Source organism: Urocampus carinirostris, chromosome 18, assembly GCF_059441175.1.
Source record: "Urocampus carinirostris isolate Australia breed hairy pipefish chromosome 18, RoL_Ucar_1.0, whole genome shotgun sequence".
Lineage (NCBI taxonomy): Eukaryota > Metazoa > Chordata > Actinopteri > Syngnathiformes > Syngnathidae > Urocampus > Urocampus carinirostris.
Window position 1 is genome coordinate 12,946,196 of NC_142366.1, and position 13,547 is coordinate 12,959,742.

General features: G+C 39.8%; 1 protein-coding gene across 1 annotated transcript in view; it reads left to right on the forward strand.

Annotated features, from left to right (window-relative positions):
- The first annotated feature begins 1,229 nt into the window (after nucleotides 1-1,229).
- The window catches only part of LOC148348393 (sickle tail protein homolog), a 163,363-nt gene continuing 151,045 nt past the window's right edge, over nucleotides 1,230-13,547 (forward strand). Inside the window, exon 1 of the mRNA XM_088322632.1 lies at nucleotides 1,230-1,398. Within this exon, the coding sequence (XP_088178758.1) occupies nucleotides 1,347-1,398 (52 nt within the window). The 5' untranslated portion in view covers nucleotides 1,230-1,346. The remainder of the gene's footprint in view (nucleotides 1,399-13,547) is intronic.

Consider the following 13,547-nt stretch of genomic DNA (forward strand, 5'->3'; position numbering starts at 1 on the left):
CTCAAGGTTCACGAACCACTCATTTACTCTGCACACGTTTCAGTGATTCAAATTGAGACACATGTCACAACATTAGACTACCGCTTTCAAAAACTCCTGCCAATTAAAACCTTTTTTTAGAATGTAAACAAGAACAACAGTCTCCACTCGAGACTAGTATTTTAGTCTCTAGGTGTAAATTTCTGTTTTGAATTAAGCACAGGTGTCAAACAGGCGGCCTGCGGGCCAGATCAGGCTCGTTAAGGGATTGAATCCGGCCCGCGAGACAACGGTCAGAGAAGCGCAAGAGAAAAACAAGCTGCAGGTTGAAATATGTCAACTTGATGTCGCCAAAGCCAGGTGCCCCTCACAAAGACACTGTACTTGTATTTATTTCTCTCTCTCTCTCTCTCTCTCTCTCTCTCTCTCTCTCTCTCTCTCTCTCTCTCTCTCTCTCTCTCTCTCTCTCTCTCTCTCTCTCTCTCTCTCTCTCTCTCTCTCTCTCTCTCTCTCTCTCTATTTCTCTTTTTCTTTTCCACCCCTTTTCTCCCACTCTGTCTCTGTCTCTTTCACTCTCTGTGTCTCTTTTTCTCTTCCTTTGTTGCTCTTTGTCTCTTTCTCTCTCTGTGTCTTTTAACCTCTTTTGTTCTAACTTCCTGTTTCCTATTTCTCTTTCTCTCTTCACATCCTTCGTGCTTTCTTTTCTCTTTTCTTTTCTCTTTCTATTTCTCTTTGGATTTCTTTCTTCCTCTCCCTTTCTTCCTCTGCCTTTCTTCTCCCCCTCTCTCACGACTTTTTATCTTTTGTTTCTCACGCTCTCTCCCTCTCTCTATTTTTCTTTCTTTGTCTAGCCCTCTCTCCTTTTCCCTCCCTATTTCTCTTATTTCTTTATCTCTCTTTTTCTTTCTCTTTAATCTACTAGTCCGGCCCCCGACAGAATGTTTGTTTTATCGTGTGGCCCCCGAGTAAAAATGAGTTTGACACCCCTGGATTAAAGTTTCCAACTTCCGGTTTTAAACAAGCACGTTTTCTTATTTTTTTTTTTAATATTCTGGAGACGGATTGTTTAGCACGTAAAAAGGTTGGCATATATTCAAAAGAAATACCGGTACATAATATTAAACGACTATTGATGGACTGACTGAGCACCCACGCCCCCCCTGCGCCCATTCCTGAGTGGAATCGGCGAGGGCGTGTGTGGCCACTGCTGTCCTGCGTGCGCGAATTGGGACGCGGCCGCAGTTGAGCGGGGCTGTACAAGTTTTGCTTGCTCCTCAGTATAAACAAAAAGGGAGGAATGGTGCGTTGGGTATACGTAAAGCGACAGTAAAAGAGGAGCCAAAATCCGGTGGAGGATCACGTCCGACATGTCGCGACACCGCGTGCAGTTTGCGGATTACCCCGAGAAGAAATCACACAGTAAGGGACTACTTTCTTCATCCGCTAATTGCGCTTGATTGTGTGGTATGCGCCTAATCACAGCTTTGCTCAAATATGGGTTCCTTTTTTAACTTTTATTTTCTTATACTCAATTTTCATAATGAAGTAGTAGAGCGGATGCTAAATGGATGACTTGTGTTAGTGATTCTAGCTTGACTCCCTAATTAAGTCTTGCAAGTTGTTGTTATGTGTCCCAAAGGAAATGGTGGAAATTAATGTTCAACCTTTTAATTGCACGCTTTTAATTACGAGAGTGATGTTGTGTCTCGTGGTGGTTGAGGGGTCTGTATATTCAGGGGTTTCAATCAGGGGCGATTTGAGGTTCAGAGCTTTGGGGGTGCTTAGCATCCAGATCAAGGGTGGGCAAACTACGGCCCGCCAAACAAAAAATGGTCGAAATATAATGAAGATGTATGCATATATAATATATATTTAGTAAATATAGTTCCTTAACGGCAGCACGGTGGAGCAGTGGTTAGCGCGTGTGCGGCACAGTTCTGAGGTCATGAGATTGAACCTCCTGTGTGTAGTTTGCATGTTCTCCCCGTGCTTGCGTGGGTTTCATGTGGGCACTCCGGTTTCCTCCCACATTCCAAAAACATGCATGTCAGGTTAATTGGCCGGTCCAAATTGTACCTAGGTGTGAATGAGCGAGTAAGTTTGTCTGTCCCTGTGTGCCCTTCGATTGGCTGGCAACCAGTTCAGGGTTTCCCCTGCCCACTGCCCGAAGATAGCTGGGAGTGGCTCCAGCACCCCCGCGACCCTACTGAGGATAAGCGGTGCAGATAATAGCTCCTTGAGCTTAATCAGTAAGGTCGTAGGGGCACCATTTCCTGTGGCGTGTCTTGGGCAAGTATAGGCTGGTATAACAATTGTTTCCACCCAGCCTCGAACCGAGGACCTTTTGTGTGTTATGCTAATGCACTAACCACTGCACTATGAAAATATAGTACTAGTAATAAATATAAAAGTTGTTGTTTTCGGTGCCAACTTTGTCTCTTGTCCATTTGTACTACAAATACTACACAATTACTAGGAAAGTAAATATCAAATTTAGCGCTTAAAACCGGGTCTAACATATTATGTAATCTTCAAGTAATAATGAGATATAAATACAATTACAAAAATGTTACAACAGAAATAGTACAAAAATACAACTAGTTTATATACTGCGAAGAAAGACTATAAAGATAACAGTATGGAAATATTTCAAAATACTTCTACAGAATTAATACAAAAATATGACCATAGAAACACTATAATCCCAAAACACTGTTACATACATATTACGACAGAAATACTACAGGAAAATACTGCCGCAGAAATACTACAAAATAAAAGTAATTATATAAAAACACTGCAGAAATACTACAAAAATACCACAAAAATACAACTCAAGTAATGAAACAAAAATACAGTGCTACTGATATACTAAAATATTGTGTGATGGAAATACTACAAAAGTACAACTGCAGAAATGCAACAAAAATACTATGAATAAAACTAAAGTACTACTACCGCAATACTACAAAATTATGACTACAGAAATACTACAAAAACAACTACCGTAATACTACAGCTATACTACAAAAATTCTACTATAAAAATACTACAAAACATAAATTATATTCTTATATTATATCTGTTTATCAATTTTTCACATTTTTATTTCTCTTTGTATTTTTGTAAAATGTATGTCATTTTATTCTTTTTAATTTTTTTTTAATATTGATTAAAACATTGGCAGCACGGCGGCGCAGTGGTTAGCGCGTGTGCGGCACAGTTCTGAGGTCATGAGATTGAACCTCCTGTGTGCTGTTTGCATGTTCTCCCCGAGCTTGGGGTGAAGATTAATTGGCCGGTCCAAATTGTCCCTAGGTGTGAATGAGTGCCCAGGACTGGCTGGCAACCAGTTCAGGGTGTCCCCTGCCCACTGCCCGGAGATAGCTGGGATGGGCTCCAGCACCCACGCGACCCTACTGAGGATAAGCGGTGCAGATAATGGATGGATGGATGGATGATTAAAAATTCCGGGAGGAGGGGTATTTTAACTCTTGTCATAATTTCTTCAATTCTGCTTATATTTGCACCAAATCAAAAATGAAATGGAGCTCAGCTGAGAGTTTTTGCTTTTGGGGGGCACCTGATGAGGGTGCCCGCAGTTGGCATGGTAAGCCGTGCCCACCAGCGGCCATTTTAATGAACTCGGCAATCGATGAAAAGATCTGGGTCGCCGCCGCTGAGCCGGCCTGTGCCGCCACCGGCACGAACAAAGCAAACTCCCGCTTGCTTGTTTTGCTGACCGCTTTCATGTTCCACTTTTGTTGCCCACTTCATTGACCACTAGAAACGTTTTTTTTTCTCTTTTTTTAATTATCTTTCTAGAGTAGCTTGTTATTTTAGACAGCCATTTGATCAATCAGTTAGTTTTGCTGGTATGGTTCTTTGAATTTGGTTGGTTTACCTGATTAATTTTTGGTTTGGTCCATGAGTTATTTACATTTTGTTGGCTATGATGTTGTCAACATTTGATGTGGAACTTAGAAAGTTAGTAAATAGACTATAGTTGGACCAGTTGCTAGTTGGCTAAGTATGCAAACAATTCGTATGTTGGTGGGCTATTTCACTTGGTTGATATATGCTTGGCCGGTGGTTGGTTTAGTCTGTTTAATGTGTGGTTTAGTTGGTAAGTTCAGAATGTTGATGGGCTATTTATGTCAGGACCAGAACGGAAACAGGACCCAATTGCGTTACGTTTCTCACAAGTTTTATTAAAGGAAAGAGGAAGGGCTGCGCCCACGATCCGGTGTTCGCTAGGCGCGGGAGGCAAGTCGCTCTCGGACTCGGATGGTGATCCGAACATGGAAGTGGCTCTTTCGTGGCGAGCGATGGTGGTGTCGGGAACGGAAAAACGGGTCAGTAGCCGGGACAGGAGAGCAAAAACGTGGTCGAGGTCAGAAACGGGTCGTAAGCCGGGAGGGGAGAGCAGACGTGGTCAGGATCAAAAACGGGTCGTAAGTTGGAGACAAACGGGAGCCAAAACGGGACATGCAGGAGTCAGGATCAAAAAAAAGGCTTGCCTAGTAAACACGGAGATTCGCAGACGGACTGACAACAGAGGATTGACAGGACTCGGTTCAAATACTGACGGGGAGCCAATCAGAACCCGCGGTCGTTGGCGCCAAATGAGCTGGCACAGCTGAGTCACATCAGTAATCATGACAATTTAAGATGGTGAGTTTAGTTGGTTGATTGGCTATTTTTGGTGGTTAGTGGGTTGGGTTAGTTAGTTGATTAGCAACTTTTGTCAGTTTGGTTATTTGTTGACTGGATATTTTAGTTGGTTATTGGTTAGTTTAGTTGGTTAGTTGAATATACCGAATGGCTCGTTTAGTGGTTCATTAGTTGATTGTCTATTTCAGTTGGTTAAGTTTGCTGATTAGATATTTTTATAGATTAGTTTTGTTACATATTGGCTCATTTGGTTGGTTATTTCCGTATGTTGATGGGCTAGTTTAATTGGTTGATTGTCTTTTTTAGTTGGTTAGGTTCATTGACAAACATATTTTGCTGGTTAACTGGCTAGGTTATATTGGCAAGTTTAATTGGTTTGGTTTGCTGGTTCATTTGCTTGTTTTGTCGGTCAGGTTATTTAGTTGTTTTTTTAGTCTGTCAGGTCAATTAATTATGATATGGGTGACTATTTTATTTGCACCCCAGAAAGTTACAAGTTTAGGTAGACTTGGATCACTTTCAGTTGTTTTTCAAGCTATATGTTGGTCAGTTTTAATCAATTAGTTAGATTAATATAGTGGTAGTTGGTTGGCATGGTTAGTTTAGTTAGTAAAGTCAGATAGTTTTTTGGGGTTAATTGGCTGGATTTATTAGGTAGCTAGTTAGCTGACATCACGTTTGATCATATGTAATCAACTAGCAATCAGTACATTTAATCATCAGTTACTGTAGTAGTTGATCACAACTGATGGTTAGTTTAACTGGCTTAATTATATGTTTCTGTCATATTTTTGGGAGAATTATGAGATTATGATCAGATAAGTTTTAGTTATTAGTGTCTTTATGCTGGCTAGTTAGATCATTTCTTGGTTAGTTACCCGAAACATGGTGCTTAGTGTGAAATATTTTTCAACTTGGTTTCCATGGAGGTCACGTGAGGCCATTATCGCACTGATTGCAACAAAATAAACAAACGCTTGGGATTGATGGCAGAAATGTGTCCTCTGCTAGACAAAACACGAAGATTCGATGGGTAACGATATTCCCGGGAAGCGACAAAGTGAAAAGTTGACCACGAGGAAGCAGGGGGACGTTGATAAGCAGCAGAAACGTCGTGGGAACGTAAAAAAAGTGCTGAGAACGACTTACTTTCTCTTCCACTCCGACACTCGGATATTTCAATTGTTTGACTTCTGTTTTTTTTTGGGAGGTGATAAAAGTGAACTTTGCCTTGTCAGCATCGTGTAAACGGGCACTTCCTGGAGGTCACATTAGTGTAATCCACTTTGCTCTTGGGAAAGTCTGCTAATTAGCAGCATGCTGAGGGATGATCCATCACCCCTGACTTTAATCGCAACACAAAGAAGCTTTTCAACCTGTTTAGATCGCATTTCCATCCATTGGGTTACTTTCAAGCTGGGGCAGGAAAACCCACGTTAGCTAAACCGCGTTGTACTTGAACCTGAGATAGTACTACAATTGCAGCTACATAAAATTACAAGTTAACAGGTGATAATAAACTGCTAGTTTCTGTAATTTAGTAAAAGGTTTGCTGGTGAGTCACTATGAAATAACACGTTATGGTTAGCAAATTTTTTAGTTTTAAACTGGATGTAAAGAGATAATGAATGGACAGTAGTTAGTTATTTGGGTAGTTGCAATTAAGGGTCGTATAGCATTTATTATATTAGTTCCCAATAACTAATTCGTTCCTAGTTGGAACAAAGGTTTGGCTAGTGAGTTACTATAAAATAACATGTTATAATTAGCTAATCTTTTTAAGTTAGATAGCTAACATGTAAGATGTAGAGAGGTGAATGGACAGCAGTTAGCCTTTTGGGTAGTATAATAAGGGGTATGTAGAGCATTTATTTTATTAGTTACCAGTAACAAATTAGTTCCTAGAAGGTATGATCTTGGCAATAAAATGACAATCATTAAGTTGGGTCGGGCTTCTCCTTCGACGTTTTTTTTTCTTCGTGGAGGATCTGCAAAGCATGCACTTACTTTTATTCAAGTCATTACTTGAAGTGTTTTTCTGAAGTAACAGTACTTTTACTTGAGTAACACACATCGGCACTGCACTTCAGCACCAAAGTTCTTATATTATTTAGACAACTCTTTCACAAAGAACATGCAGGTAGGTAGGTAGGTAGGTAGAGTAGGTCGAGTTGAATTGAGGGAGTGAGTGAGTGAGTGAGTTGGTTAGGTAGAGTGGAATAGTGAGAGAGTGTGTGAGGGAGTGAGTGAGTTGGGTAGGTAGAGTTGAATCGAGCGAGCGCGTGAGTGAGTTGGATGAGTAGAATTTGAGTGAGTGAGTGAGTTAGGTAAGTAGAGTTGAATCGAGTGAGTGATTTGGGTAAGTAGAATTGGAGTGGGTGAGTGAATGGGTGAGTGAGTGAGTAAGTGAGTTGAAGCGAGTTAGTGAGTGAGTTGGGTAAGTAGTATTTGTGTGAGTGAGTGAGTGAGTGAGTGAGTGAGTTGGGTAGGTAGAGTTGAATTGAGTGAGTGATTTGGGTAAGTAGAATTGGAGTGAGTGAATGGGTGGGTGAGTTGAATCGAGTGAGTGAGTTGGGTAAGTAGAATTGGAGTGAGTGAATGGGTGAGTGAGTTGAATCGAGTGAGTGAGTTGGGTAAGTAGAATTTGTGTGAGTGAGTTGGGTAGGTAGAGTTGAATTGAATGAGTGATTTGGGTAAGTAGAATTGGAGTGAGTGAGTGAGTGAATGGGTGAGTGAGTAGGTGAGTTGAAGCGAGCGAGTGAGTTGGGTAAGTAGAATTTGAGTGAGTGAGTTGGGTAGGTAGAGTTGAATCAAGTGAGTGGTTTGGGTAAGTAGAATTGGAGTGAATGGGTGAGTGAGCTGGGTAGGTAGAGTTAAAGCGAGTGAGTGAGTAAGTTGGGTAGGTAGCGTTGGAGTGAGTGAGTGAGTGAGTGAGTTGGGTAGGTAGAGTAAAGCGAGTGAGTGAGTAAGTTGGGTAGGTAGAGTTGAATAGTGAGAGAATGTGTGATTGAGTTGGCTAGGTAGAGTTGAATGGAGTGAGTGAGTTACTCGTTCTGTAAATCTCATCTCATCTCAACAGCTGCACCACTTATCCTCAGTAGGGTCGCGGGGGTGCTGGAGCCCGTCCCAGCAATCATCGGGCATTGGGCAGGGGACACCCTGAACTGGTTGCCAGCCAGTCGCAGGGCACACGGGGACAGACAACTCACTCGCTCATTCACACCTAGGGACAATTCGGACCGGCCAATTCACCTGAAATGCATGTTTTTGGAATGTGGGAGGAAACCGGAGTGCCCGGAGGAAACCCACGCAAGCACGGGGAGAACATACAAACTCCGCACAGTAAGGCCGGGAGCTGGATTTGAACCCACGCAGGAGGTTCCCACGACCTCAGAACTGTGCCGCACACGCGCTAACCACTGCGTCGCCGTGCTGCCCGTTCTGTAAGTATTTATATAAAATGTTGGTTTAGGACTCAAAGCTAGTCTTTTGCTTGGTGAGTGAGTGAGTTACTAGGTGGGGTCGGTATTTTCAAAAGTATGCTGTCATAAAATTTTCAAACTGTAAATGTAAATCATGATAACATTTTGATCAAGATATTTCATTAAAGGCTTCTTAATTCAGGAGGCCAATTTTATTTACTGTATGTTTGTTTTATGAATTTAATTTTGGGACTCTTGGGCTTCCATAGTTGAGAACCAATGCAAGTCTAACCACAATCTTCTTCTGAAAGTCCGTTTTGACCGTTCACCACTTCACCTCAGAGCTGAAAGTCCGCCACTGCCCCGTTTTAATATGTGGCTGTTTCTGACTGATTGAGGTCGGTCTTGGTCTTTGATGTTCCAAACGCGGATCAGAGCAGCCGGGTTCCGGCCGGAGATTGAAGGCTGCCTTTAATACTTCATCTTCTCTACCTTCTCATCTTCCTTCAAATCCGCCCTCTTGGTACCACACTTCATCAAGGTTCAAAAACTTGGAGGGAACAATCTCAAATTACTATAACATCCTCTGAATTAAGGCTGCATCCAACGACTATTTTAATAGCCGACTAGTCACTGACTATTGAAACTATTAGTCGAATATGAAGAACATTAGACATTTTTCCTTAAATTTCGCATGATTTAATGATGCAGCAAATGATAATAAACCTAAGAAAAAATGGTGCGATGACAGGTACATCTTTAATTAAACATACTGCGGATTCGCACAAAATTAAATAAAAATGCTTTTTTAGGCTCAGTGCTCGGTCAGTAGAGACATAAATAGGTAAATACTGTAAACCATTTTTTATGGGACAGGCAAATGAATAATACATGAGAAGTCAAGCAGTAACTACAACAACTATGTTCATTTTGTGTAGTATATTCAATCGTCAACTTCAAAGTCTGTAACAAAAATTACTTAACAATTTTCAACAGTTTGTAATCAAACCATCAACAACTCACATTTGTCATTTTAACTTTTTAACAACTGATGTTTGTTCTTCGGATTGCATTCTCTTCATTTCTGATAAGTTTGTCAGGCACTGTCTGTCTGGCATAACACTCAAGCTCTCTTTAATAGCAAAATATACATGTACAGACGTTGCCCTACTTACGAACGAGATCTGGACGATCGTTTGTAAGTTGAATTTGTTCTTAAGTTGCATCAGTGCTAATATTTGTGTATAAGGTTTATACAAGCACATTTAAGGCTTTTATAGGTAACCTGTAATGTTTTGTACTAAAAAAGAAACATTTCATCATATAATATGCTCTATAAAGATAAATACAGTTAAGTTTAACTTACTTTTGGAAGGTTAGCTTCAAGAGTTGGGCGACTTCCTCTTCCGTGGTAAAAAGTGGCCGAAAAAAACGTGATCCAACCATTTTCTCAACCGCATCAAGCTTTCTTATTCCACTTTCATTTCAAAAGAAACGGCTCGCCTCTTTAAGCTTTACACCAACCATATCGAATGGATGCACGAGATATTAAACAATAAAAATGTCAAAGTTCTTGGCGTGCTAGAAATACAGGGCAGTGTGTATACACACAAACCAGGAAGTAAAAGCCGGATTTCTTCATCGGCGTGGATGCTGGGTGACCACTCACAGCGCCACGCGGTGCAAAGAAGCACTACGGTAAAGTCCTGTACTCAGAAAAAGGTGCACACAATACAAAATCTAACTTACAGCAACGTCCTGATATTTTTCGACATCCCAAATCTACCGTTTCGAATGGTCTATATAAAATGTACAATGCATGTCATGAAAAAAACATTGGCTCGGATGATAACTTCGTTTTCTTCAACTGTCCACAGTGCTCTTTAAATGTTTGTGCGTCACCAAGCTACTGCCATGATACGCATGGTCTGCTTTGACCACTTCTCAAGCAGTCTTTTTATCCGCCATATCAGGCTAAAATGCAGGCTAAAACTTTAGAAAAACTTTTGGTACGTTTACTTGATGTTTACACCTTCCTATTTGTATGTTATCGTTCAAGATAAAGACACTTTTGCGCATGAGCGACTCGTTAGAGGGTATATTCATGTAGAGATGCTTCACTCTGCTGGAAAAACGTGTCTGACAATGGAATTCACTGGTAATTATCGATTTTTGTCGACCACGTCAGCCCTACTCTGAATTATTTTATTTGTTCAGAGTGGAAGTCTGATGTCACGTTATAGTAATCATCTTTGACGTTTCTAGCCATCAATGGCACTTCATGAGCTGATTTTTTTTCACAAGTACTAAAATGAGTTTCCCACCTGAGGTGAAGAAGGGAGTCGCTTGAGGCCCGGACACAAGCGTTGAAAAAACGTGTGTACACAAATCTGCGATTAGGTCAAAGGTCAGAGAAAATGTCGGTTGAGGGGCGGGACCTGGCTGACCTTTGACACCGGTTTTGGAATTGAAGGTGAATAAGTAACATGTGTGTTCTACATTTGTCGCGCTTTGCTTTCCGTGTCGGGGACATTTGATGTATGAGTAGTAAGAACAAAGAGACGCTGTGCACATGGACGGAAAATATTCCACGATCCATTATCCCTGATCGCAAACGGCTGCGAGCGGGGGCCGGCAGAGCGCATTTTAACCAGGTCTGGTGGCACTTTGTTTGTCGTTCTCTATGCCAAAAAGTGAACTACTCTCGTGCGCGTGTTATCTATTATCCCTGATAACATATTGCGCCGAGTGGGTACCAGCAGAGCGTATTTTTGTCAAACCTGGCGTCTCTTTTCCATCCAAAATGAACTGTACTCGTGCAGCCACAATCCTTTATCCCCACCTCATGTCGTTGCAAGCGGGGACCGTCGGAAGGCACTTTTGTCAGGTGGTGTGTTTTTCTTGCCCGCCTTAAATGGACTGCACTATTGTGGCCGCGATCCATTTTCCCTGGTTGACTTTTGCTAATAGAACGGTCTGCTGAATCGTGCAGTTGTGGCCCACCTAAATGATCTGTAATCTTAAGCAATAAAGTGAGAATAATGCGCTGGAAAAGAATAAAATAAAATAAATGAAATAAATTAAAATAAATAACAATAAATAGGAATACATGAAAAAAAAATCAAAATAAATGAAACAAGTACGGTAAATTAAATGAAATAGAAGGAAAAACATAAAAAGTATAAACACTTGAAGTTCTGGGCTTCTTGGAATCTAAACCTATCTAGTCTATCCATCTTCTGGACTATTAAATGAATCCCAATTTGCGTGTGTATGTGTGTGATCGTATGTGGCTTATAGGCTCCGAAATGGCTGAACCGGTTTTCATGGAAATTTACACACTAGTACTTTAGGCCTCTGGGAGTGGCTTGAGCTTTTTTTTTTGACTAGGCACCCCCAGTAAATACCAAGAAAATCAGTAAATATCCGCTTTCATGTTTGAACGTCTCTGGAGCTGTTTGTGGTCATACTGCTCTTTGGCACTCCCTGGTGGCGCCCTGAAATTCTTTCAACAAACCACGGCTCCAACAATCTCATTTAAGTAGAATGCCCGGCAACGCCAGGCCATTATGCTTGTATGAATATATTTTTCTTTTTGGGGGTTTCCAGTGCAAAACCTTGTTTTGCAATTCCCGCCATTTATCATAACCTCCTAGCGATTTTTTAGTGTGATTTGAATGAATGAATGAAAATTTTATTTCGAACATAAAAATAAAAACAGGACAAAAACAATGAGTCAACAACGAAATAATGTCCCACAAAATGTTCGAAAAGGGGTAGTCAGAAGCAGATGCTTATTTTTCCTACCCCTTTATCTTCCCTATTAAATACATTTTATAGATAGCTCCCTCTTGTGTACAATACAACAAAATCTCATGGATATACTTATTACATAGGTCAGATATCTATAATTATAAGTTACAATAATCACATATTTTATACACTAATCTTCGCAATACCCATCCCTCAACATCATAATGCGCATAATGTCACTGCGGCACCAGTGATAATATCAATAAAAATGAACACACTATTTATAACAGTTCTGATGTGATAATAGCACAATAACAACAAGTTAGACATGGTTTGAAGTGCAGTATTTCCAGTCTCCCTCATATCCCATTTTCTTCATCTCTGTATTTCGCCAGTAATGCTTTTTTGTATTTAAATTTGAACACATGGATATTTGGACATTGTTTGATTTCATTTTGCAAATTATTCCAAAGTCTGACTCCACACACAGACACACACATACTTCTCCTGGTGGTTCTCACCTTTGGGATTATGAATTCACCACAGCCCCTCAAGTTATAATTTCCCTCTTTCCGAGTGAATAATCTTTGTATGTTTTCTGGCACTATGTTTTTGTTGACTTTAAATAACAGTTGTGAAGTGAAAATTTTTATTAAATCATCCAGTTTCAATAAATTGGACTGCATGAATAAAATATTGGTATGATCCCGATATCCTACCCTGTGTATGGTTCTTATTGCACGTTTTTGAAGGATAAAAAGGGGCTGTAGTGAACTTTTGTAATTATTTCCCCAGACTTCTGCACCATATGTTAAATATGGCAGAACGAGAGATTTATTTGAGCAGCGGTCGCTCTACCAACTTTAAATCTAGCGCCGCTCCATCCGATGATTATCTGACCCAAGCTGTTGGCTCAGCAGATCCCGGCTGCTGACTGAAGCCTTGTGTGTATTTTGTGTGTATTTTGTGTGTATTCAGTGTGTGCACTGATTCATAGAGTTCCTGTCTCATTGTGACCCGTGTTTGCTGCCACTGCAGTTCATGTGTCATAGGATCCTTACTGTAGTTCATCAGCTTTTATTTCTGTTTTTTTCCTTCCCACTGTTCCTCATGCGCGTTCAAAATGCAAATTTTTCCTCATAACCACATTTTGACACTGAGCGTCTCCAACCATTTTATTTCCGATCCCAGTTAAAATTCCACTGTCAACGTACAAGTAATGGAAAAATAATACCCTCTTGATTTGGCTTTGATTTCTGCAAGCTTGATTGTAGCGCATTGTTAGAATAGATAGTGTCAATAATAATAAGTATGTTCACAATAATAATTTTATCTTATATAAAAACAATGAATGTAATAGATAATATTGATTATAACAACAATAGTAAATAAATAGTAATTGAATAATATTAGTCAGATTTTTATTGAAAAATTATGAATTCAAAGTTTGAAGATATGTAAATAAGTATACGAATACTTACTTTAGTAATTTATGTATTATAAGAATGACAATACCAATATTTATAATAAATATTAATATTTAATAATACAACAAATAATAACAATAATAATAATACATAATAATAATAATAATAATAATGTTTTCATAATATTAATAATATATTCATAATAAGTAAGATATAACTGAAATATTTTTGGGAAATATTCTTTAATCAATTTAAAAAATATTTTTTAATGCATTAATTTATTAAAACAATG